We start from the raw sequence: 26,522 nt of genomic DNA on the forward strand, positions 1-26,522 counted from the left end.
AGCCACTAAAGAGCACATCTGAGGCAAAGGGTCATCTAAAATGTTCATCATCAACATGGTGTGTTTACAGATTTAATGTGTTGGTGTGAAAATTGATGTCATCTTTAGCAACACATTTTGGATCGTGAATGTGTCGTGACTTTTTACTTCCGGATTTTTGTGTTTCCCTGGTTTGAAGTCAGGTGACTGCGCCCGTCCAATTAGACGAGTCCACATGCAGAACCGCGGAGCAGCGCTTTGATAAAGGCAAGCTGTCAGCGACGCAATGGCTCACTCACACTCTCACAGGAAGCTGCGCCAAACCGAGGCGGGATACAGCCACTAAACACACAGGCACAGTCTGGGCGAATGCGGTGCCACACGCAAGACACTGTAGTAGACAGCCTCCCACCTTTTTTGGACATAACCGGACGCTCAGACTAATCTTCATCCCGCCGGGGCAGCGACAATTTGGCTCACCTTAACAATTTTCGTGACAGAGACTCGTCGTACAAGGGCAAAGGGGGACAATCCATTCGTTACCCTTTCGGTTGCTGCCCACACGCGCCGCTCTTAGTTGATAAACTAGTTATTCCATTATTTCCCAATTGTCCATTCGTGACTCCGGTGCGGCGTGAAGTGTGAAGCTGTACGGGAAGGAGCCACAAGTACGCCATGGAGAACGCTCACACCAAGAGTGTGGAGGAAGTTTACAGTTATTTCTGCGTCAATGAGAGCACAGGACTCTCTCTGGACGAAGTGAAACGGCAGCGAGAGAAATGGGGCCCGAACGGTACGTCCTTCGACATTTCTAATGCCACTATGGTGCCGTGAATGAATTGAATCGGGTTAGAATGTGATCTAGAAGTCAACATCAGCCGGTCGGTTGGTCGGTCGGCCGGGTTACCCAAGCGACGTAATCACAGGTGACCTGAGGGCTCCCCGCTTCTTACTTAGGAATCACCGCATTCATATTGTGCAAGATTTGTGTTCGCTTGGTCATGGCCACGTGGAAATAGTCACATACATTGTGTTTCTGGTGAAACTTGGTCCACGTGCGTGGGCCCCCAGCAATGCATGCATCTGACAGTACTTGTCACAGCATCAATATGTCTCATCAGGTTCATTTTATTGCAGTTAAGTTCATAGGTACCAAATCAATTTACGTCTCTGATAGGAATGGATTTTAATACAGCAAGTTGGCCATAATTTCCATTGTGACATTAAATGTTATTGGAAACTGTTGGCACAGTGTTATATCTAGTAATATATGTGTTATTTGGTGTCGTTTTAAATAGTCTATTGTAATGCATGGCCATACATATAATCAAGCAAAAGTAGTTTGTTTAAATGACAGTCTTGTCAGCTCACTTTCATTAGGTGTCACTTCTCTATGCCATAATGTCCCTAAGATGTACTTGAAGTTCCTGTTTTTTTTAGGTTGAGTAAAAGTCACATGTCCATCTGGCTAAATATCTGACATATTTCTTTCTTTCTTTTTTTTTGTTTTTGTTTGTCCTTTTCCAACCTTGACCTACTCCCCTTGACAAAAAAGAATTACCAGCAGAAGAAGGTAATCTCATCAATACTCTACTCCTATATTCTATTCTTTGAATGATTGTTTAATTATGCTCTCTTACCTGCAGGGAAATCTTTATGGGAGCTTGTCCTTGAACAGTTTGAAGACTTACTCGTACGAATTCTTCTGCTGGCTGCCTGTATTTCTTTTGTAAGTATATCAGTTCTTTTCCTTGCTTGAGTCCAGTCATGACCTTCTGATGTTTATCATCCTAACCCTTGCCTGTTGTTCACACATTTGTAGTCTTAAGCACTTACAGGAGCCAGCCTTGCATCCTGAAAATAGCCTCCTCTTTCCGTGTCTTATTGAAGCCGTGTCCATATGCCAGTGAAAATTTCAGATGGTATTAGCGTTGAGCCCTGTGTGATGAATGCCCGGGATATGGTGTAGGCACCGCATGGTGCTGACATCTGAACGTCTTCAGTTTGCTTAACTCGTCTGAAGTTACATAGCCATGTCGGGGAGTTAAACCTTTGAAGGTTTTTGCAATCCTTCTGTGGAATAGTGACAACAGCAGCTGAGTTGTGTCTGAGTTAACTTGGTGATGGAAAACACCAGTCTCAAGATGTAAATGTAATAATGATTATAATTAATAATATAATTAATTACTAATAAGTCCACAAAAGTGATATCACTTTATTTGGTCAGGTCTTTTAGGTCTGGATGTAAATTCTTAAGCTAACTAAATTTTTGCATGCATTTCATGTAATGGGAATAGTTTTGGGGAGGCAAACATAAAACCTTTTTTTTGGCCATTCTTTAACATTGCAAACATAATTTTGTGGCCTGAATTAGCAAACATTTGATAGTTGATTTGAAGGGGTCATTTCAATTCATCATGTAAACAAAGAAAATAGTAATCAGCAATCGCCAATGTTGGCATTGCTAAACATCAACAGCAGATTGATTAGTGTTGATTGTACAGAAAAATAGCACAAATAGTAAAGAAATGTGTTTCTGTTGATTATATGTTGTAACAAAGCTTTTGGTAGAAGATGTAGTTTTTGGTTGGTATCATCTCTGCAGGTTGCCAAGTGTTTTGTTTTGGCCATATTTTGTTACGGGCAGGTTTATTCTGTTACGCTGTTACGGGGAGGTAAAAGATGTTTGGAAAAAAATGGTGAAGGCTGTTTGACTATCATTTTGTTGTATGTGGTGAAAACAGCCATGTTGGCATGTTGGCAATAGGATTTACGGCAGCCCTAAAGCGCGTTGACGTGAGTGAATCAGATTCTGTCTGATACTCTTAAAAAAAAAAAAAGTCAGAATTGGGAGCTGATACCAATATCCAATATTGGCTCAGGACATCCCTAGTTTCAGCAGTATGTCATGATTCACATTTCTAGGCAGAAAACGACATCATACTCTTCCATCAATGACGCACCCATTCATATTGCATATTGGCGTGTCCTGCCTGGAATTTTTTTTTTTAATTCGTAGGGACCTAGCAGCAGCATCATCATCATAAGCCACCCTCGTGGGGATCTGATGTGAGTTCAATGCCAACATGTCATCAAACACGGATATTTCACTGGGACACTGGGACTAGTCTTAATATCTCCATTACAAGATTTCTGATACATAAAACTGACAACTCTGAATTACAACTCACTGGAAATCACTATGTCGTAAAGGTGTTTGATTATCACAGAAACTTGACAATGCTATCATGCAGCTAGCCCCTCCCCTTAAAAATGGGAGCCATGTATACAAACTGTTGGAATTCCCAATTTTCTCCACCCCTTTTTCTGATTTTGATCAGTGATAAAGCATCTTTTTTTTTTTTTTTTTTTTTTGCCTCTGACTATTTTCTTCTCCTTTTCACGCCGCCTGTTTTCTCGAACGCACAACCTACGCGTCCACACTGTAGTGGCGTCTGATACATATCCAAAGAGACTTGGGTCTTACATGACAATGCGAAGTATGCTGCCTGTTCACATTGCATGGACAAAAAATCTGATGGAAATTTGGGATTGACCTGCCCAACGAAGCTAGCCCAGGAGGACAAACTGTTGGTGCAGGCAGATGCACTTTGTATTCAAGTCTTTTAAGTAATTTTTGCAGGTGTATGTCAATGCAAACTGTAGTGTTCTGTAAGAGTAAGAGGTGTGCAAAACAAAAATTATAGTAATACCTCATGCATAGGATGATGTCTATATAGTGTGTGTGTGGATCTGGTATGCAGTGTACAGCAGCCAGACAGGTGATATGGAGGTGTCAGTAGTTGTTCTGTGACAAGGGGACAGAGTCCCGCTCAAGACCAAATTTGGGTCCTTGCTGTTGAGAGTGTTCAGGCCTAATGTTTAACCTTTGGTTATCATCTGTATCTTTAAGATATGTTTTGTGTGCTGGTTTTAGGTCCTGGCCTGGTTTGAGGAGGGGGAAGAAACTATTACTGCATTTGTGGAACCTTTTGTAATTTTACTCATTCTCATTGCCAATGCCATCGTCGGGGTGTGGCAGGTAAGTAGTTCTCACACATTCACTTCTCAATCGCGTTACAATTTGGCATCCCACATGACCTCGTCTCGTCATTTTAGTAAGATGACAATTTCCCCACCAACTGAATGCTACCGTCTCCACCGCACTGCGATATTGATTAATACTGTTGTGAACATTAGCACTCTAAAACACTAACAATTTAGTAAGAATATCAGCTGAAACGTAAACATACTTCCAAATGTTTGTTGATGTAAAAGACAATGTTGACCAAATAGCTGTAAATTGTTGGTTTATTATAATGTCATGGATGCCTGAGTGGTCAGCCTACAAACTCCTTAAATTTTAAATCTGTCAGCCCAGACTGTTGTGAAGTGTTGAAGAAGTTTGTGCACTAACTTGAGGTTATGCTGATTTTAGGAACGTAATGCAGAGGATGCCATTGAGGCGCTGAAGGAGTATGAGCCTGAGATGGGGAAAGTGTACCGGCAGGACAGAAAGACAGTCCAGAGGATCAAGGCCAGAGACATTGTTCCTGGAGATATTGTGGAAGTTGCTGGTAGGGAAACACCTCCTTCCACCTTCATGTACAATACGTATGGAAAAAGTGCCCGTATTCTTAGTTTTTGTTTGTCTGTTTGCGTTCACGTCACGTGATGACTCTGCATGCTCACAAGACCTCGTAACCCTTGTGCTGAATGTGAACTGCTGATGTCCAGGCAACCCTTCCGTAGTTCTTACAAAAGCATCAATTGACTGATGTGGAATGCTGGAGTCTTTGAGCGCTAGTATTATCTTGGAAATGCCTTTAACCCTTCGCCTCTGAAGTGATGCAGAACCTCTGTGTGTAGTGCTTGCTTTTATTTATAGCTAGTCATAGATGGTTTGGATTATGGAATGCCATATTTATAGCAGGCACTGGTGAAGATGACAGGTGTCTGATCTCAACCATGTACTATATGCCCCTTTGTTTAGTTTTTGGCACACACGGCGGGTTACATGAATCTGTCGTAACCTTGACAAGGGCAAATGTTTTGTACATTATTGTGTGATCCAGTTCATTTGCTTTTGGGCTGACAGTTAGATGTACGTAGATGCATGTAGAAACACTGGGCTTTGCTCTTAGCAACTTAAGACATAATAAAAACGCAGAACAACTGACAGAGCTCTGCTGACTTCAAGATATTTACAACATTCATTTTCATGAATAGTGTTTTTCCTGGACCTTGTCTGACAATTGTTCAGATAGCTTCCAAGCCAAGGTAACGACTTACTTTTCCAGACTTGTACTGTCAATATTTTAAGTGGCCTGAGCCTATCCCAGCTAACCTTTGGCAAAAAGAAATTGGGGTACACCAGCCATGTCCAGCTTCGGTTCTTGAGGGCCGCTGCCCTGCATTTTTTTTTTTTCTATTTGATATTTATTCTTTCCATGTTTTTTTTTTTTTTAACAAACATAGCCAATAAATTATGCTATATTACAAGGCTTGGAGAAAATAGCTGATAATGTTTCTAATTGAATTTGGTCATTTCATAACACAGGTTGCACTTTGTTGCATTTTTTGCTGTTGGTGGTGGCTTTAGTCCTTTTGCAGAGCAGCAGATCACAGTAGATTTGTTCTGAGGTAGCTGTGAGGTTGTTGGGTTGGTGGGTGGTACAGCTCTGTGAGAAGGGTGCCAAGGGGGAGGCTCTCATCTGCTCCTATTGTATCCAAGAGAGATAGATGGCCTTATACGGAAGTACTTTGTGGTGAAGCTTACCCCGGCCTGCTCAATGCACAGTGACCCTACCCATCAGCACTGCACCCTCCACTCGGATTCCAGACACCGTGGATAGTATGTGGCCTTCAGTGTGGTCTGCCAAGCGTCCAGTGTCACCGAGGGACTGCCTTTTGGCAAATAGTCATGACTTGTCAGCAAGACTGAGATAAATGACCACATCTTGCTGAAAGGGGTTGTCTGCGTTACAAACTCAAACTTTGTGTAGGCATCAGCCAAAATGAGTGGAAAAAGGTGGTACAAGTTGCATGAAATTAGCAAATACTTTATGGGTGTATGCTGTATTACTATTACATAACAGGAATATAAAATGAGAATCAAAGTGGGAGTTCTCACTTAAACAAGACTGATGTTCTTTTTCATGCCATAAAATTATCTATTAAAATGATAATATTTTTGTAGATGTAGACGCGAACCTCTTTGGATTTTTCCCTAGTCACGTCATTTTAAATGTGTGTTAAATATCTGTAGTCCAAATAGCTTAACATTTTGTATACTGGATTGCACAATGTTTGCCTTAGTTTGCCAAAAACCCAGTTAATTTTGACAAAAGCTTCTGTGGTCTTAGGTTTTGTTGCCATGGGAACCGCAACACAGTTGCATGCTATGTGAAGGCTGAGCTGGCGGCTGCTTAAGATTCATAACGGCAAAAGGCGAAGTAGAGATCTCAAGGAGACTGTGCTGTTATTGCATAACAGAAGTCTGATCAGTTCCGTAGGAGAGTCAACACGAGATGAAATTCAGTCATATTATCAGCTGTATACTAGGTTTTACTGGGGAGTTGTTAAAGTATAGCTAGTGTTAGATGCAATTGGTTTGGCCATGAGCTAATTTGGTCTTCCACATTGTGCACTATATTCCTTGGACACCTTCCTTGGAGACATGGTCCCGCTTACTCAATAGGGGATGCTTAATATAACGTGAATCAAAATGTTTGGTATGCATGAGTTACCTGGAATTCCACATTTTCTGTCGCCTGTTTAGCAAATAAAGATATCTGCTCTTCCTTCATGCTCTCTCAAGGCTCAAAATAAGCAAGTTTGCATGACAATTTGCGAGTCAAAAATCAAATGTGTCATAACAGAGGCATCGTCCGACACGCAGTGTTCGGCGTCATTTAATAGAAACAGCGTAAGCACACAAAATACTTTCATAAATAGACTTGTTTTGATGCATACCCCCAAGCTTTGCATGACTGTATGGCGTTATCGGCCCACAGACCATTTAAGGTCTCCTCTGCCCTGGGCTCTTCCACGTGCTCCATTCTGTACCGCTCTGCACTTCGATTGTCGGATTGGGTCTTGCGTCGTTTACAGTGATGTCACGGACAGTCGAAAACAGATTTGTGTTTGGTTCAATTCAGAATGATGTCTAAATCAGATATGATACGTACTACCTTCCTCAATATGGTTTCAATCTATCTAGCAAAATACAGATTTCTTGTGCTTTGACCATTCAGGCTACTTAAGAGCCATCAAGTTGTAAACTGGATGGGCTAATAATTAGATTTTTAGCTATATGTCATGTGGATGAAAAATGAGACAAAGGCAGTCAGAGAGGATTTAAAAGTAAAATGGGCTGTGTGCCAAAACAGGTAGGTTTTGGTCAAGTTAAGGAAATACTGAATTGTTTCCTCTCTGGTTTTGAGTGTCTTCATTTTAAGTTGAACACTTGCAAAACTTCTAATCGGAAAATTAATATTTTTTCTTATTCCGGTAGACATTTGGTCTAAGCTGAAAGTACCGTATAATGTAGCATGCCAAAATGCTGGATGCTCGTGTCAGTTAATTTCATATTTTGATACAAAATATGCTAATCTTAAACTGAGATGTAAATTTTGGGTTGTAATTGCCTCTCTGGCATTTTTTTTTCCTGGACAAGGAAATAAATGTTGCTGCTCTGCACAATGTAAATTCAAGAAATAATTACAAATAGTCCTCAAATTACAAACGTTCATAGATATGAACAAAGACTGACTAATTTCCATAAAATGCCATATTACATTTTTAAGTGGATATCAATAAAGCAAGAGCTAATGATCAGTGATGGTGGCACCGTCAAAAAGAGCAAGACAAGTGATGATAATGGTCGCGGTAAGAAATGCCAGGAATGTCAGGTAATCTCCATGAAAATGAAGGTGGTCATTACTGTGCTGTGTAAACAAACAAAAAAAATCATTTATTTTTTTTACTTTGTTAATACCATATGCGTGTAATCGGTATATACTGTATATAATTTAATGTATTTCATTATTTGTCATTAATCTTTTTTAGAACAAATGTCATTTTAAATCAAACTTTAATGTCTCTCAATTTACAAAAAAATCCACTTACAAACAGCTCGTTCTGTTCGTAAATGAAGTGAAGCAGTTTTATTCAGGTGACTATTAAGAAAGGCTGCTTTGGAGGGCTGTCATGTTGACTCTTGTGTAATGGCCCTCTTACTTGACAGGATGTCAACCTTTTGTGCCGCTGCCATCAGCACATGGACCCTCCTGGCTGCCCCTGAGGAAGCCTGGCCAGCTAAACCTCCTGCTGTACCCTAACACACGGCAGGGGCAGGTGCCAGTTAAAGCTGCCAGCTTATGTTGTGCTACTGTCGAAAGGTCTATTTAAAAGGCACCTCTGTGAGTCATAGTGGGTACAATGTCTCATCACCAAGCCTGAACTCTAAGGACCTCATCACCTGTTGGCAAACACGGAGGTGCAAAAGTGTGGATGGCTGATGAGATGCTTGGACCGCTCCCAAGCAGGATGTTGACACAAAATGACAGCTGATTTACACACGCACTTACTTAAAGCAGGCCTGCAGTGTAACAAAGCCCCTGGACAATCCCAGTATTTCTTAAAAATCCAAAGCTCAGCTGCAGGCACCATTGTTAGAAAGTCAGTCGAAGCAGTTTTTCGTCAATAATGACTCGAAGACAGGAAGTGTTGCATAACCACAGAGAATTAGCAAAAAATGGCATATAAGTGAAACATTAAGTTTCTGTGATGAAGCTCAAGGTAGTATACATTGAAATTGAAAGTGGAACTTTGTATGCAAGTGACATTGATTGGGACGGTATATCCTTGTCACAACCTGGAGTGTTGGTACAGTAGCGTGACCGACCTATGTACGTGCCAGGATTAGTGACCTTCTCAGAAGTGAAGCTTTTATTGTTCCCGTGGTTCTGTGTTTGGATGCTACTGTGTTAGACGTCAGTGCTTCTAAGAAACGCTGTCTGTCTGGATTGAACAATGGCTGCTGCTGACAGATCAACCTCTCTGGCACCAGTTTGAGGGCACTTAATGAGTTGCCAGTCACTAGCCACCTTCTCCAAGGATCATAACTGAAGCACCAAGCCCCCATGTGTTCAAGTGCACGGAACTGTAAAAAGGCTGAAAACAGACAGTGACAACAGTGAAAACAAACACCGGCCTCTTAATAGAATGTATTATGATGGTTTGTATTCTAAGTACAGTATCAAGTAGGAGGGCTTGTCCTTTTGTCTCTTCTTGTGTTGTCGCAATGATGTGGAGACAGCTGCCATCATACGGCCACAGTTAAACCTGATCAGAGCATTGGGAAAGATATTGGAATACTTTTTCCATTTTTGGCTTTGTGCATTGTTGGGCCCTTCCCTCCTTCGAAAGGTCACATTGGTTTGATATTACAGTCGTGCTTTCCTTCCATAGGCTCATCATATGCAACAGCGTACTTTCCTCCTTTCTGATTTTATTTGTTTATTTATTTAATAGCACATGTACATTATTTCAAAGCCAATTCTTACATCTCAAAAACACGGCCCAAGTCCAGTGAACCCTGATCTATTGAAGGGGGTCATGCGAGCTCCACAAATACAGAGAACCTCCAAATAATTTTTGCTTCCCCAAAATGGGTTTGTAATTGCACGTATATACCACAAGATGATCAGCAAGCACCAACACCATGCATCCAGGATGTACGCAATACAACTAAATAGCTGCGGCTGACAAAAAGGGCTTTGCATATAACAGTGACAGTGAAAACAGTAAATGAAAGCACAAATTAATGGCACAAATACATCTATAATAAGACACCAGGAAGCAATAGAACAATGTCAGTTTATGTTGGGCCAAAAAGCAAATAAAAATGTCTAACATTGGCAAGAGAAAACACCCAATCCCCTCTGAGGCTTCGCTTAATCCTCGGCCCTTCCAGTAGCGTCTCGTCTGCGGACCTGAGGCACCGGGCAGGTGCATAGAGGTGGAGGAGCGCAGAGAGGTAAACTGCGGCGGGGCCATTTAAAGATTGACAACAAATAGAAGTATTTTAAAATGAACTGGGAGCCAGTGACAATTGGGTTTATGTGCTCCCTCTTACGAGCTCCAGTTAAGAAGCGAGCAGCTATATTTTGGACAAACTGGAGATTTTTGAGGGAGGACTGGCTGACTGTAAAATAAAAGTGCATTCCAGTTGTCTAGCCGAGATGTACCAAAGGTGTGGGTTACTGTTTCTAAGTGCTGTTGAGAAAGGAACGGTGATGGACAATGGAAGGACTCAATGTGACCTAGGCTAACATAAAAAGTCCTGCAAGCCAAAAAGATCCTAACCACTAGGTAACTGTACCACTACTGCCAACCTGGTCCATCAAACGAGCCAGCAATTGTACTGAACGCTGCTGTTAGAGCCAACAAAACAAGACACACACATATTCTTCAGTGTCATTTGCCAGGGGGATATCATTAAAAACTCCTAACATAAACGATTAATTGATCTGGCCCTTTTTTTTTTTCTTCACAGCACTGTCTTGATGTCTACATGCCTTCAAGGCATTCATGCAAATGTTTAGGTCTTGTATTTATTGTTGGAAATGGGGCCAGTATAGCCTTATGCTTTGCATAGTTTGAACTTGAGCCATTTCCCCAGTTTCATGTTATGCAGCATTAGGAAGATGATTTGGGTCACCACAATGCCAAATTGGTCTTTTCCTTTGGGACAAGCCATTTATGGCTCAAGCCCTCCATTTTCTCCTTTCTTTGGCTCTCTATCTCCTTTCCTGTACTGAAGTCAGCACTGCAGAAAAGGCCTTCTGACAGCCCCCTCTGCATTTAGCTTCCACTTCCTCCAATTAGATTACATGAACACCAAGTTACCACCTGAAATATATTGCTCAGATCTGTGTAATTGGTTTATTTAGTTAGTACACACACAGAAGGCTGCATGCACTACATAAGAGTTGTTGTGGAGTGATCTAAATCACCACTAGTGTTTTGTTTTGTTTTTATTCTACAGGAAATGTCCTTGGTGTTTTCTTTACAGACATGTTTTGTTTGGTTTCAGTTGGAGACAAAGTGCCTGCTGATATCCGTATAAGTTCAATCAAATCAACAACTTTGAGAGTGGACCAGTCCATTCTAACTGGTAAGTTGACAAACTATTTTGATCAATCCAATTGGAGACGTCTGACTGAAATTTTATCGACAGACTCTTGTAGACTCTGTTTTATTTTGAACTAGATCACATTCCATCTGTTGAATTCAAGACTCTTGTAGACTCTGTTTTGTTTTTCATTTTTTAGTTTTGTTTTGAAGTAGATCGCATTCCATCTGTTAAATTCCCGTTGCAGCAGTTTAAGTTTCTGTTGGCACTGTTGATCTCTTCTACTCTTGTATTTTGGCTCAAGGCAATCTAGTCACACTCCACACCTCTCTGGTTGTAATTATTGATGAGTCATCTTTGGGCCATTCTAATGTAATTTGACAAATGCAGAGGGAATAGATAGAAGAGTAGACATATACATAAATTGAACTCACCGCCCGCTGCGTTTGGATAAGTGATCCCATGTTTTATTCCAATTTATCTGCTGGTTTAATAAAAGCCGTGTGTCTTTGCAGGAGAGTCTGTTTCTGTCATCAAACATACAGACCCTGTGCCTGACCCACGTGCTGTCAATCAAGACAAGAAGAACATGTTATTCTCTGTGAGTATCCTTCTTTACCATCCATGAAACATCCTTTGTCAGTAAGCGTCCCTGAAAATAAAATATCTCTCTTGGTTGCTCTATTTGACCCGATATTACCTATTATTTCAGGGTACCAACATTGCTGCCGGGAAGGCCGTGGGTGTGGTGGTGGCCTCAGGTGTTAATACAGAGATCGGTAAGATCCGTGACGAGATGGCAGCTACTGAGCAGGAGAAGACACCCCTGCAACAGAAGCTGGATGAGTTTGGTGAACAGCTTTCCAAGGTCATTTCCCTCATCTGTATTGCGGTGTGGATTATCAACATCGGCCATTTCAATGACCCTGTGCACGGAGGCTCTTGGATCCGCGGAGCTGTCTACTACTTCAAGATTGCGGTGGCACTAGCCGTGGCCGCCATCCCCGAAGGTTTGCCTGCTGTCATTACCACGTGTTTGGCTCTGGGCACCCGCCGCATGGCCAAGAAGAATGCCATAGTCCGCAGCTTGCCATCTGTGGAAACTCTGGGCTGCACCTCTGTCATTTGTTCTGACAAGACAGGAACTCTGACCACCAATCAGATGTCTGTCTGCAGAGTAAGTATCACACCGTGCATAACAAACTGGTTTAGGAGTGTTTTGTTCTCTGATGTTTAAACAAGATGCTAAGTTGCCTGACCGTTATGGCTTGCTCAAGTAACACCGTGCAAATGCTGTTCCCCTTGTGATCATGCCGCAGGTTATTTAGCCGTAAGGCAACATGCAGGCACTTGTCTTGCTGACATGAAGCAGTTGGATGACTTGCTTCTCTTATATAACTGACCTTGCGTCATCAAGTTGAAAAGCAGCCAAACAGTGCTTCCGTTGTCTCTATGGGATAACATTGATATTCATCATTGTCATTTTGAAGAACACCACTTGCTTACTCAGTAGTTCATTTTAGCTCAAATGTTGTCATTAGAAGTTGTTTTGCTTCTCTGACCAAAAAAAGCGGTTGAACTGTGCAAACATTTAGCAACATTTAACTGCAAATTACTCCTAACAAACTTCATATGAAGCCACTGCCGATAATAAAATATGACATGCAAACAAACACACACACTCACACACACACTCGCATGCGTGTGTGTGTTTTCCCAGGTGCCATGATAGAGTTTAACAACCGGTATGTCTAGTTTATTATTATAATCAATTTCTTTTTATCTTTTTGTTTGAATAATGTTTGTGTGAGAGGGAGGATGATATGTCTTTCTGCGTGGCGTACCTTTCTCAAGGCCATTTCTCCTTCCGCGGGGTCCCTGCCATAAGGCTGTGTTTACTTCTGTCTCATGTTTGGCAGCAGGCCATCTTGAAAAGAGACTGACTCTGTAACATTACAGACTCAAAGAAGCTCTGCTTCTGAAGTGCACTTGGGATTCGTGAGGCTTCTGCTGCCACCTGCTGTGACTTTGAAACCAGCCAGCTCCTGTGTCGTGTCAAGTGAAATGCTGTGTTGTGTGTTTGTGCTATGTTAATGCAGTCTTTTGACTTCTCAGATGTTCATTATCGACAAAGCCGAAGGTGAGAGCTGCTCTCTATCTGAGTTTACCATCACAGGTTCTACTTATGCACCAGAGGGGGAAGTGTGAGTATTACAAGGGAAATCAAAATTAATTTCCAGCGATGACAGAATGAATGTGCTGACTGATGTGCATGTACTGCAATTTTCCAAAGATACCAGGAAGGTAAACAAGTGAAATCCTCTCAGTATGATGCTCTGGTGGAACTGGCCACCATCTGTGCCCTGTGTAATGACTCGTCGCTGGACTTCAATGAGGTCTGAAATGCATCCATCTCACCTTTTAAATGTGTAATATTCAGACGATGCTTGCTGTGTGCACACATGTTGGCGACAACTAAAAAAAAATATTTCCCTTTTTGCCATCTATCTGTAATCTGAGTGCGTTAAGTGTGTTGTGGAATCCCTCTCCTCAACAGCGACATTCTCAATGTGAGCACACAGATCTCCGCTGATGTCAAACATGGAGCAGAATTGATTCAAAACAAAAAATACCGCCCCTCTCCCTTTGGTTGCCAGCAGCGCAAATTATTCCCGGATGTTGAATATGTAAACTTTATGTACACTTTTGTGCTCATTATTTTTTTCCTCCCTAAAGTAAAACTACTGTTTGGCACACTACACCTTGATTCCTGTGATCACACAGAGAGCAAGCCTATACAAATGGCAGGTTTATATTAGGTGTAAATAAGACCAATAAAGTTTCATATCGAATGAGAGCAGTGGCAAGTACAGCAAAACCTGGAAGTCAAATGACTGAATTGAAATTTGGATTTATATATATAGGCAGAGCTTTCTGTGGTGCAGTATGGTTGTAATTCTTGTTCTTGGAATATTTTTTAAGCAGGTGACCTATCCTCTGGAAAAATACTCATTTGAATATTAAATATGTTTTAGGTGAAAGGTGTGTATGAAAAGGTCGGCGAAGCGACAGAGACTGCATTGACCTGTCTGGTTGAAAAGATGAACGTCTTTGACACCCAAATCCACACCCTGTCCAAGATTGACAGGGCTAATGCCTGTAACTCAGTGAGTGACACCAACTTCTTCCATCCTCACGGTGTACGCAGCGGGTTTTCTTATGATCTTTTCGGGGACTTCAGGTGATCAAACAACTGATGAAGAAAGAGTGCACTCTGGAGTTCTCTAGAGACAGGAAGTCCATGTCTGTTTACTGCACCCCCAATAAGTCCCGTTCTTCCTTGGGAAAAATGTTTGTCAAGGTATACTTTCACATAGCATGCAAATAACCTGTTATGTCTTCTTCCACATTGCAAACATCTGAAGCTCTCTTACAGGGAGCACCAGAGGGCGTCATCGAGAGATGCACCCATGTCAGAGTGGGTAACAGCAAGGTTCCTTTAAACAAAGCCATCAAGGAAAAGATTATGTCTGTGATTCGTGAATACGGGACCGGTCGGGACACGCTGAGATGTCTGGCTTTGGCCACACGAGACAGCCCGCCCAAGATGGACGACATGATATTATCCGAGCCCTCCAAATTCTCCGAATATGAGGTAACTACTAGAAACTTAGCAACAAGGGATGAACATTTAACTGAATTTATTGGATTGACCAGAATGGAAAAAAATAGTTGAATTCACTCAATTGTATTTCTTCAAGTGGTTGCAAGTTAGTATGTACTTTATTAAATTCAATCTAGTGTATGAGCTAGCAGTGGACCAGCAGTTAAGCTGTCTGACTCAATGTTGGGAGGTTCAGGGTTATCTGGAATATCCTGAATACCCGCATCATTCTTCTTGTGGGGAACTACAATTAGCTTCAGCAAACCCACAATTGTTGCTAAGAATTCTGCCAAAATCTTAAGAATTCATTGATGATCATCCCCAATAAAGTGAGAGGAAAATTTGGCAAAAATATTGCTGCACAGTAGAAACATTGTGGTCACCTTATGTCCAGTCGGACCTGACCTTTGTGGGCTGCGTCGGCATGCTGGACCCTCCAAGACAAGAGGTGGCGGCGTCCATCAAGCTGTGCCGCCAGGCTGGCATCCGCGTCATCATGATCACTGGGGACAACAAGGGCACAGCCGTGGCTATCTGCCGGCGGATCGGCATCTTCTCCGAGGATGACGACGTGGAGCAGATGGCCTTCACCGGACGAGAGTTTGACGACCTGGAGCCCAACAAACAGCGTGAGGCCGTCACCCACGCGCGCTGCTTTGCACGTGTGGAGCCTTCACACAAGTCCAAGATCGTCGAGTTCCTGCAAGGATTTGATGAGATCACAGCTATGGTACGTTCTCAAAACTGTCACCTAACATGATGAATTATACAAAATGACATGTATCCATAGCAAGAGGTTTATTGGTTTGTCTGCCGTAATTGCTTTTTCTTTTCTCACATTCTTCAACTTTGTTTCTCGCAAACCTTCCGAATGAAACCATATCTTGTTTTTCCACAGACTGGAGATGGTGTGAACGATGCCCCTGCCTTAAAGAAGGCGGAGATAGGCATCGCCATGGGCTCTGGCACTGCCGTGGCCAAGTCAGCCTCTGAGATGGTCCTAGCCGATGACAACTTCTCTTCTATTGTGGCTGCTGTTGAGGAAGGCCGCGCCATCTACAACAACATGAAGCAGTTCATCAGATACCTGATATCCTCCAATGTAGGAGAGGTCGTCTGGTGAGTTGCCAACGCCCCATTTCAACTTTTTGTCGTCTATTCAGCCATGGTGAAGTTGCATTCCTTTCCTGCTAGTATCTTCCTTACTGCAGCACTGGGCTTTCCCGAGGCACTGATCCCAGTTCAGTTGCTGTGGGTCAACCTGGTGACCGACGGTCTCCCCGCGACCGCCCTCGGCTTCAACCCTCCGGACCTCGACATCATGGAGAAGCTTCCCCGCAATGCTAAAGAGCCACTCATTTCTGGATGGCTCTTCTTCCGATATCTGGCCATTGGCGGTAGGTGTCATGGCCGTGGGGGGTTTGAGACGCCGAAAATCGTCTGAGGCCGCACGTGCGCTTTGCTCGCAGGCTACGTTGGCGCCGCCACGGTGGGAGCCGCGGCTTGGTGGTTTACACTCTCGGAAGATGGACCCCAGGTCACGCTGTACCAGCTGGTAGGCGGGCGCAACAATCAATAGCCGCACCCCTGACCCGAACCTCCACTCTGGCGTCCACGGCTGATCTACCTCATCTTTCTCTGCAGAGTCACTTCCTCCAGTGTACCCCAGACAACCCGGACTTTGACAACCTGGACTGCGAGGTGTTTGAGTCACCCTACCCCATGACCATGGCACTCTCTGTCCTTGTCACCATCGAGATGTGCAACGCTCTCAATAGGTACAAAAGCTTCTAGCGAGGGTGGAGAAACAACATTTGATCCTCTTTTTTTTTTTCTGTCCAAAGTCTGTCAGAGAACCAGTCCCTGCTGCGGATGCCCCCTTGGGAAAACATTTGGCTACTGGGGGCTATCTGCCTCTCCATGTCTCTACACTTCCTAATCCTTTATGTGGAACCTCTGCCAGTAAGTCTGAAGTAAAAAAAAAACAACAACACCGGATGAGTCATAAAACGCTGCACACAGTATAGTCTTCCTTTATTTTTTGTCTACTGAAGACATTTGGGTTTCAGATCAAAAGATGAATATGAAACAAAAGCTTGGATTTTGTGGTATTCATAATTAATGGGTCGCAGGGTTGATACAATTATACGTAGTAAGTAAAGATTATGCCACCAAATATTAAGTGTAAATATCTTTTAAGTTAATTGAATAATGTTTGTTCCAATACTTTAACTCACTTTAAAAGTATGTGGCTTCAAGGGCCTCTCATCCTGGGTTGTTTAACACATCTAGATGTAAATACCATGAAATAAAATCTGGAATTATGAACTTTTGTCTCAAATACCTCATTTGATCTGAAACCCAAATTTTTTCAGCATACACCTAAGAAGCCAATAAATTGATGGCGCATTTCACCGCATTGCAACTCTCGTGGGTGCAGAGGGCCTTCCTATACCCTTCTGTTTTTTTTTTATTTTTTATCCTGAGTTATATACACCCTGAGTTTGCAGTTGTGTAAAACTGTACCCCATCACGCTCTAAAATTAATGGCTCGATGCGGCTTCTCAGGTCATCTTCCAGATCACCCCTCTGGATGCCACCCAGTGGTTGATGGTGCTGAAGATCTCTGTGCCAGTCATTCTGCTGGACGAGCTGCTGAAGTTTACAGCCAGGCACCACTTGGACTTGGGTAAACAGTTGGAGAAACCGGTGGCGGGTCACAAAGGGCGACGCGCTCTCTCCGCATGCGCCGAGGGCATCTCGTGGCCCTTTGTGGCCATCTCGCTGCCTCTGGTGCTGTGGATCTACAGCACTGACACTAACGTGGCTGCCGTGTTGTGGCCCTGACTGACCTCCCGGGCACCGCTGTGGAGTGGACATTAACGTGCACATATCTAACAAAAAAACATTAACTTCCAGTCTACACTTGCTCCTGGTCTGATAAAAAGACCCATCTTTGATGTTTAGGACATTTTTAGCAATGCATTTCTGTGGGGGGGTGAGGGGGGGGCTGCAATCACCATAACCCAGGTTTTTATATGTATTATTACTACACTGGTCAACAACAAATTTTAATCAAAGATGGCTTTTATCAAAACATATCTTTGAGGCTGATTTCAAATATCTCTTTTCTTCTAGCACATCATCTTTTTGAGATCATTCCATTGTTTTGTTTTTAGGTTTGACTTATACAGATTTTAACATGCATTGTAATTGTAATAGCTATGATGTTTCAGAAAAAAAAAATCCAATTGTCGCCGAGCCTAACTCAATTCATAGCTATACTAGAGTGGCTTGTGAAACTATTGGGAAACAATTGTGAAGTGGAATGAAATTCATATGATATTTTAAAGTTTTTCTTCAACAAGTTCAAGTTTGGTCTTATCAGACCAGAGCAGTCGTTTCTTCCGGGCCTAGCTTGGGAAACTGCAAGTGGAACTTTTTCAGGGTGTCTTTCAAAAATGGCTTTTCTCTTGCCACACTTCCATAAAGGATAGCTGTGTGCAGTGCAAGTAAATGTTTTCCTATGGACGGAGTCTTTCACTCAAGTCGTGGATCACTGCACTTCACCCAGAGGGTTGATGGGGTCCATTTTGGTGGCATCGCTGATCTGTGCTCTCATATAAACTAAAAGAAAAGGGACGGCCCGGTCTGAGTAAGTTTGAGGCAGTCTCTCTATTCAATACGAGTGATCAACCAGTGCTCCGGCAGATGTTTAAAGCTTGTGGACTCTTTTCATATCTTAATCCTGCTTTAAACCTCTCCACAACTTTACACCGGACCTGCATTGTGTGCATTGAGCTTCATGGTGCTGTTTGCTTCCATATATTTTTTAACAGCCCGCTGGGTCCATCACAGATCATGTGTATCTATAGTGGGACAAGATTACACATAGGTGAACTATTTATGTATAATCATCAGTCATATGTATATGTCAACACTGGATCATTCCGAAATTATCAGAGAACATCTGAAGTCAGTTGACTGCGCTGACAGTAAAGGAAGCTGAAGGCTCCAATTAATGGGTTTTTGTTTTTCCCATCCATTTTCTGAAATGTTTTTTTTCCTCATGAGGGTTGAGGTGGTGCTGGAGCGTAGCCCATCTGACTTCGGGCAGTAGGCGGGGGAACCGGTTGCCAGCCAATCGCAAGGCACACACACAGCCATGCTCACTCACACTCATACCAACGGGCAATTTGGAGTGCTCAATCAGCCTTTGGGAAGTGGGAGGATTCCGGAGTACCCGGAGAAAACCCACGCAGGCATGGGGAGAAAATGCAAACTCCACACAGGGAGGGCCGGAAGTGTAACCGAACCCGCACCCTCTGACCTGTGAGGTGAATGTGCTAACCACTGTGCCCCTGGTTTTTGGTTGTAAGAAAAAAAACCTAAAGTTTGAAATACTGAGTTTTAATTTTTTCCCACTTCATGAGTGGATCACACTTGGTGTTGATTATTCACCCATAATTTTTTTGGACTTTTTCAATTTTTATATGTTTTGTTTGAAGCCTGATGTGTCAAAAAGTTCAATTAATATTTTGTATCTGCAACTGGCTGGCAACCAGTTCAGGGTGTCCCCCACCTACTGCCCAAAGTCAGCTGGGATGGGCTCCAGCACCCTGGTGAGGATGAAGTGGTTCAGAGAATGGATAGATGTCTTCTATATTTTTTTCTTTTAAAAATCTGTGCTAGAGGAGAGAAAACAAGGATTAGATTAGGAATCAGCACAAAAAAACAATCTAGCAAAGTTTACTAGCCTCTGATTTTAAAAAAAAAAAAAAAGAGTTGACCAGTGTTATGATTCTGCATGTGTGTTGATCTAAAGAGAGAATTTACAACTTTTATAAACATGGGTCATGTGTCTTTTTGGGTCTCCGGGGACAAGAAGAATGCTAATTTAGGATTTAGGTGTCTGCGTTTCTTATTTTCTGCATTAGGCAGAGCACAGCTACCTCACCGCTGTTCTAGAACCTTTACGACTCATATTTGTCTCCACGACCAACACATGGTTTGAAGCACCCAAAGCCTTCATACACACTTTCTTTTCATCTTAGTGAAGTGATGACTTTCTGTTTATTTGTTAATTATTTTGAAATATATATATATACATCATGTAAAATGTGCACATACTGTACTTGAAAACACTGTATATGTTGCATCACATGAACAGCCTGGTTTTCACCTCTGTGGGCCTGATGTGTGTACTGTATATGTACATAGCACACAAAGTAGAATCTCTAGATTTTATTGTTGCTGTTCAAATATTTGACATGAGTGCTTTTTGCCACCGAGTGCCGTTCAGCTTGTCTTTCAAGGCCTTCTGTGCGTTTCGATGCAGCGTGATTACACTTTGATCTGCATGCCAATCAGCACTTGCCAATTTTTTGCTCTTTGTGCTTGCTTATACAACAGCTTCTCAAGATTTTATTAATAAGCTTTTCAAACCATGGTATCAACACTACTTGAGTTGAATCAGGCAGTGAGCATGTGGGGTTGCTTCAAATGGCCTCTTGGATGCAAATTGCAGTGGATGTTCAGATGGTTGACATTTTAAACTGGCACAGAATGTATTTGTTGGAAAGTGGGCAGACTTGACAGTCTCTCCCACCCCATAACAAATGCCGTGTTATTCTGCCTTCTAACTTTCACTCAAAGTAATCCTTAGCAGTGCAGCTCGTCTGTATGCTGTAATGTACATTCAAATATGTTTAACACACTGGAATGGAAAGTGGATACATTTGACGAGGTAGAATATGATTTTAATGGCTCTCTTCCCTCTCTTTTCTTTTCCCAGCGAAGGCCATATAGGCTCAACTCGTCTCCAAATTCCTCGGCTTTGTTTAGTGTTGTGCATGTGTTTTGGACAGCACACTTAAAGTTGAAGAGCTGCATGTCCAGAAAAGTTAAGAGAAGACAGCGCAGCTTGTTCGTTTGTTTCGACAGAATGGCCATAAATCAAATTCCTCATCGCTCCTTCCACCCTTGTGCATGAAGAGCCAAAAATGACAACAGCTCTCATGCCAGGCTTTATCTGAAGATCTTAGTACTGTTGTGTACATTCAGTTGCATAATATTCCTTGGTGCATGTCCGCTACAGCTGCTGACTTGTGTAATAGATTGTCAAGAACTGCTTAAAGGTTACTTACCCGATACAAGTGTTAGATAAGCTCAAAAACAGTTGATTTTTTTTCCTAAGGAAATGCTTTTATGGGATGATTACAAATCAAAGCTATTTGGAGCGGATGTAGTGATGTACAACAGGAGCATCGGCAAGTCAGTCATTTTGCTTCTGTACCGGTTTTTGTCAAATTGTTCAATTTGTCACATGACCTTTGGATTCAGGTAAATAAAAATAGATTTAATGAATGCTCTCTCTCTGTCAGTGAACCATACAGAAACTGGATTGCATGCTCTTCAACAAACTTTTTTATTGAGTTTAATTGTCCATTTTAAAAAATATTTACAAAATACACTTTAGACATTTTTGTAACGTTTACACGATGCATTCCAACATGGCACTGTTACAAACTGGCTTTACAGACAACATTAAAATAAAGACCATCATCGACTGCTTGATACCATTAAATGTGTCATGGGAAATTGAATGTGTAATATTTTATATATATGAATTCAAATACTTCCACGTCCACTTTCGTCTTTAGTCAGTCACAATTAAAAAGAAAAGTCTTAGCCCTGGACTGAAGCAGACACCAGCCAATCTTGCAACAGCTTCATCCGATGTTTCAACAAATTGACGATGTAAGCTTTATTTCAGCAAACCGAGAATTCATTTCTTAAATGTTATTTTATTCCAGAACAAAAATAAATACATCTAACCTTGGCGGGGAGGTACGGGCTCATGAGTTGGGAAGAAGGAACAAACAAAACACTGCGGGTCAGTGATCCTGACTTGATCAGTCTCGAACAGCACGAAGGGAAGCGTTCTGGTCCACAGCTCAATGCTGAGGTGACCGAAGGCCTTCCTGCTGTGTGCAAGCCCAGGGGGCGGCACTGATCATATTGCCCTGGCTACTGCATACCAAACCACTGTTCCTGGTCAGCCCACTGGGCGGCCTCGCTGTCACTGCCCTCCAGGTCGCCGTCTTCCCCGCTGCCCTCCATGTCATCGCCGTCCAGCTCCACTGTGGCGTCTGTGGGACTCTCCTCCTTTTCCATCTTCTGCATGCCTTCTAAGGACTTCTGATCATTGGGATCTAGACTGGTGGGGATATGAGAGGAAATACTAGATGTGAAGTGACCATTTGAACATTTGCAAATCGCTCAAAATATGCTTTGAAATGTGCAATTATACCACAACATGTAATGCACAGTATATTTGCACTCATTAAATACTGGATGCCGTTTAATAAAGATTATTTTCTCATCAAGAAGCACAAACTTGGGTTTTTGCTTCGAAGTAATAAAATCCCAATCTAATGTGAGTTCTAACAAATGCAGGTAAACAACTTGAAAATAATAATTGGAACCCATGGTATATAACTGCATACAGACAAAGTCACACTTTTCTATAAGGCCATGGCATGAATCAATGAAGAGCTTCCCCTCACTTCACCAGTCTTAACACCAAAGCAATATTTTCATGTATTCTTTCAATATCTGACAAGGCTTTGGCCTGAGTATAAAGATATCTGAGTTTTTCAGTGAACGATGAAGTGTTGCCCCCGAGGGAAAAATCTGCAAATATGCATAAGAACACTACAGAAAATAGTTGAATTAAAACCACTTTGAGGCCATGACTATAAAACAGTCGAGGAAAATAAGAGCAAGTACAGCTAAAGGCTACCTGAGCGCGATGCTGTACTGATCCATAGCCTCCTGGTAGTCGTTGACGGCCACTAGGAAATCTCCAAGCATTCTGTGCAGCACACAGTCGCTCTGATTGGCCAGCGCGTTTCGAAGCAGCGCGATTCCTTCTTCGTATTTCTGTTCCCGGCCTTCACAAAAAGGAGGACACGTGTCACTTTTCAACATAACAGCCCAATGATGATCCTGTTTTGAAAGCTGCACGTACTCAGTAGTTCAGCCTTTTTGACCACAGCCTTAGTGTAGTCGGGTCTCTGAGCCAAGGCTTTGTCCAGCAAGGTTTTGGCTTTCTCCTGCGTCACGGGGTCTTCCAGGCACACAGTGGCAAGAATGGTCAGAGTCTGAGCATTGGCCCCCAGGGTCTTGTAGATGTTATTGGCCATCCCCATAGCCTCTCTGATGCCATTGGATGCCAGGTAGCAGTCAATCAGACCTGTGATGAAGCGGCTATTACGAGCTGGCTGAGGCGATTACCGACGGCAGTAAATGAAAGTACCTTCGTAGCAGTCGAGGCGACAGGGCGCCAAGCGCATTGCCTCTCTAAAATGGATGATAGCTTCCTGGACACGGCCCATGTTTCTCAACGCCGCCCCCTTCAGGAGGAGCGCCTGCACGCTGTTGCTGTTCAACTGAATTGCCTTGGCGCCCAGGTACAAGGCTCTGGAGTAGCGCTTACTGTAGAAGCTGTGACAGCTAACGACACACACTTGCATCAGTAGAAAGCATGCAGAATGCTTCCTGGCTCAGACTGGCACTTTTCTACTTCTAAAGGACGCATCCTAAAGAAATTGATTGAGGTACAACTACTTTGCCAACAGTGCACCTGTAAGTTAATATTGATCATTATGGTGGAACTATGGAGGACTTGGTATTTTTGAACATTCTGCTCCTACTTTAATGAATGCAACATCCAGTTAGCCGTCCTGCCGCACACATGCTCACCCAGAAATCACCCAAGGTTCTGCATGCTGGTCCGAGATATTGAACAGTCGTCCACCGAGGACCTCCACATCCTCCAGGTGTCCTTCTCGGGCCCACAGGTAGCCGTACACATCCATCCCTGTCAGGTTGCATCACAGCACCGTTCAACCGAGTAAAACTTTTCGTAGCTGCCTAGTTACAAAAATGTGTCTGTAATGGAACTGTTCAGAATTTGGACAGATGGCCACTTCACAATTCAAAGCTAAAAGGTGTCTATACGTGAGGGAAAGCAATGATGTCTAGCAGTACCTTTGATGAGATACGGGTCCAGCATCTGGGCCTGTTCAAATTTGAGGATGGCATTCTTGGTGTCACCTGCCCTGAAGTAGACGTCTGCTAGGCTCACGAGGAGATCCACGTTGTCCCGCAACAGAGATTTCTTCTCAAGAGAACTGAAAGTCAAAGGAAGGGAGAAGAGGACAAGCAGTATTGCTTAGTGATCAAATGAGTGCATAAAGTGAAAATAAATTCACTTGCATGACAGCCACACAATATCTGCCTATTCTTAAGTTAGTTTTGCTAATGGGGACCCATTTGGGAAAAATTAGTTTCAAAATCAGTTTAAGTAATCTTTGCTTACCATATGGTGTTGATGGCCCTTTGATTATCACCTGCATGTATAAAGGCGTACGCCTTGATCCAAACAGAAAGCCAGTCCAGGTTGGGGACACTCTGGATAACATCCATGGTCATGGATGCCACTTCAGCTCCTTTGACTGATAAAGACAGAAGACCTGCAAAAACAAGTCCACCCATTTTCACAAAGCAAACTTTGGTGGTTGGGTGAGCACGCACGCACAGGGTGGCAGAGGGCAGACGGTAGGTGGTCACGCATACCAATGATTGCATCTAAGGCGAGGGGGCACTGTCGGAGAACTTCTTTGTAGCTGGTCACGGCAGAGCGCTCCTGGCCAGCTTTCCTGTACAGGTTAGCTAGCATCATGTTGATCTGGGGTCCGATGGAAACAAACAATTTTTAAAAGACTATCCAGAACAAAATTTTGCACACACACAAACCCTAACTAATGCCACTTTTGGTACCCTTCAATCAGGGGTAACTGCAGTATGATGGGATGGTGAGCTCTGTTTACTGTATTATGTGGCTCTTCTTCATTTTATTACCAATATGCGCTGTCTCACTTATGTGAAAGTGTTTTGAACAATCTTACACAAGAAGCCTACCTTTGGAGTCCTCTGTCGAGATGGGATCCCATCAAGCACCGCAATGGCATCTTTATCCAGTTTCAAAATAGTATAACATTCAGCTATCTTGTATTTCACTTCAATCTCTGAAGGTAGACTCTGAAAAAAAAAAAAGGAAATATTAGAATTCTACATTGGTACTAGAGAAGCTTAATATACTACTATGAAGAAATAGCAATTGCCATTTCTCATGAGCATTAAATGAAAAATAATTACTATTTATTTTCAGTTACGATCCAAGAGGTGATTCTTGTGTGATAAAGCATTTTTGTATTATTTTGTATGTATTTTCTGCAAGCTCTTGAGCAGTTATCTCATATGTCCAGCGAGTGTAAACAGTCATATTGGAAATGTGTGCTGCACAAAATTAAGATAAAAAAAAAAAATTACAAATGGGGAATCCAGCCAAAGTAATTCTGTATCAGTAACATGCTGTCTCCAATACCTGTGCTTGGACGTTTGCCGCAGCTCCACCAGCAGAGGTTCGAACTTTGGATGTTTTGCTGAGCACCTTCTTCTGTTGCAGTGCCATACTGTATTTACAGGCAGCATTACGATACTCTTTATCGTGGAAGATGGCATCCGCATGGTAAACCAACAGCTGGTACTTTTGAGCAGGTGAGAAAAGCTCTCTTGGAGTCAAACAGACAAATTCGAGTCAACATCTTGAGATTGGGACATCCCTATTCCTCACAACAGTGAAAATAATATTGAAAATTAATTGATTAAAATTCCAAATACAGTAGTAGAAAATACACCGTTCCTTTTGCGCAATAGCCTTTTAAAATCATATTTGAGATTTAACGTCACGTCACCGAAGACACTCATGTTTATAAACGGTACGTAATACGGATATATTCTCACATGCAAGTCTTGCAACACATAATTTGTTTCGTTAGACATGTTTACATTTCGGACTTGCTACCGAGTAATTAATTGGCTTTAATCAACAACATTTGCGATTTTGAGTTGTCAGATGCTAACCAATCAGCAACGCACTATAGTAGTGGAGACATAACTGAAGATGAGAGAGCGGCAATTCAGTAAATAGACGGAACCAAATTTTCGATACTTACGGGTTGTTATTACTCATCGTCAGCATCAAGCTGCTCAATATCCGGACGTTGGAGTGGAGACCAGCAGCGGCCATATCGCGCACGTGATCCACAACATTCATTTTTGTTGAAGCCGAGGAGTCAATTTTGGCTTACGATTCGTATTTAAAAGTTTCAGCTGATAAACAGCTAATGCTACTTTGCTAGCCGAGTTCCGGTGTATTAAAAATGGCGCCCGATGGTCCTCGACTTTAAGCGAGCGCGGTTTTGTTGTCGTCGCTTTATTTCCTGCTACGTAACGGTGATGTCATTTGAGTGACGTCTGGACGCCCTCTAGTGACGGACCGTGGGACGTTTAATGTTGTTGTTGTCCAGCAAACAAATCAACATTCCATGCAAGTTTTGTCAACGTTTTCAAAACAAAAAAAGGAAAAAACCTCGAGTAAATTTTAGCCTTGAAGCTTTCCATCCACGTGCTTCACAAAAAAGTAAAGCTTGTGATGTTTCATACGCACACTGTTGGCCAAAGCCTTCATGGTCAAAATTAGGTCTGGTATTTGTAAATGTGATGTTTGATAATTTTGAAGTTAATGTCGTGGTATCAAATGAACTAATGATATGCTGCTGTTTATGATACTTACCTTACTTGTGTCAAAAAATGTTGGGAATTACATCT

The 26,522-nt window shown here is 42.4% G+C and overlaps 2 protein-coding genes across 3 annotated transcripts; one reads left to right on the forward strand and one right to left on the reverse strand.

The window, feature by feature from the left end:
• Positions 1-225: 225 nt before the first annotated feature.
• On the forward strand, positions 226-21,149 carry atp2a2a (ATPase sarcoplasmic/endoplasmic reticulum Ca2+ transporting 2a). 2 transcript variants are annotated; one of them, XM_088377208.1, is made up of 21 exons: positions 227-772; positions 1,535-1,552; positions 1,626-1,708; positions 3,917-4,021; positions 4,418-4,556; positions 11,081-11,161; positions 11,635-11,720; positions 11,832-12,296; positions 13,235-13,323; positions 13,413-13,515; positions 14,155-14,286; positions 14,361-14,480; positions 14,556-14,774; positions 15,178-15,513; positions 15,682-15,902; positions 15,978-16,180; positions 16,253-16,338; positions 16,428-16,561; positions 16,628-16,745; positions 17,352-17,472; positions 20,578-21,149. In XM_088377208.1, exons 1-21 carry the CDS (start codon positions 655-657, stop codon positions 20,589-20,591), a joined length of 2,991 nt encoding a protein of 996 aa, XP_088233334.1. In that variant the 5' UTR covers positions 227-654; the 3' UTR covers positions 20,592-21,149. The 2 variants fall into 2 exon arrangements, with proteins under 2 accessions (XP_088233333.1, XP_088233334.1); XM_088377207.1 differs by having other exon boundaries at positions 226-772; positions 17,352-21,149.
• Positions 21,150-21,191: 42 nt separating this feature from the next.
• Positions 21,192-26,150, reverse strand: anapc7 (anaphase promoting complex subunit 7). Its single transcript, XM_088377221.1, has 11 exons — positions 25,868-26,150; positions 25,237-25,423; positions 24,771-24,890; positions 24,426-24,537; positions 24,169-24,322; positions 23,838-23,980; positions 23,550-23,667; positions 23,104-23,300; positions 22,816-23,040; positions 22,588-22,738; positions 21,192-22,002 (listed from the first exon to the last, which is right to left on the reverse strand). The coding sequence occupies exons 1-11, from the start codon at positions 25,966-25,968 to the stop codon at positions 21,813-21,815; spliced, it is 1,698 nt and encodes a 565-aa protein (XP_088233347.1). The 5' UTR covers positions 25,969-26,150; the 3' UTR covers positions 21,192-21,812.
• Positions 26,151-26,522: the final 372 nt, after the last annotated feature.

The sequence above is a fragment of the Syngnathus floridae genome, chromosome 5 (genome assembly GCF_059516105.1).
Source record: "Syngnathus floridae isolate MCC-2025c chromosome 5, RoL_Sflo_1.0, whole genome shotgun sequence".
NCBI classification, from domain to species: Eukaryota; Metazoa; Chordata; class Actinopteri; order Syngnathiformes; family Syngnathidae; genus Syngnathus; species Syngnathus floridae.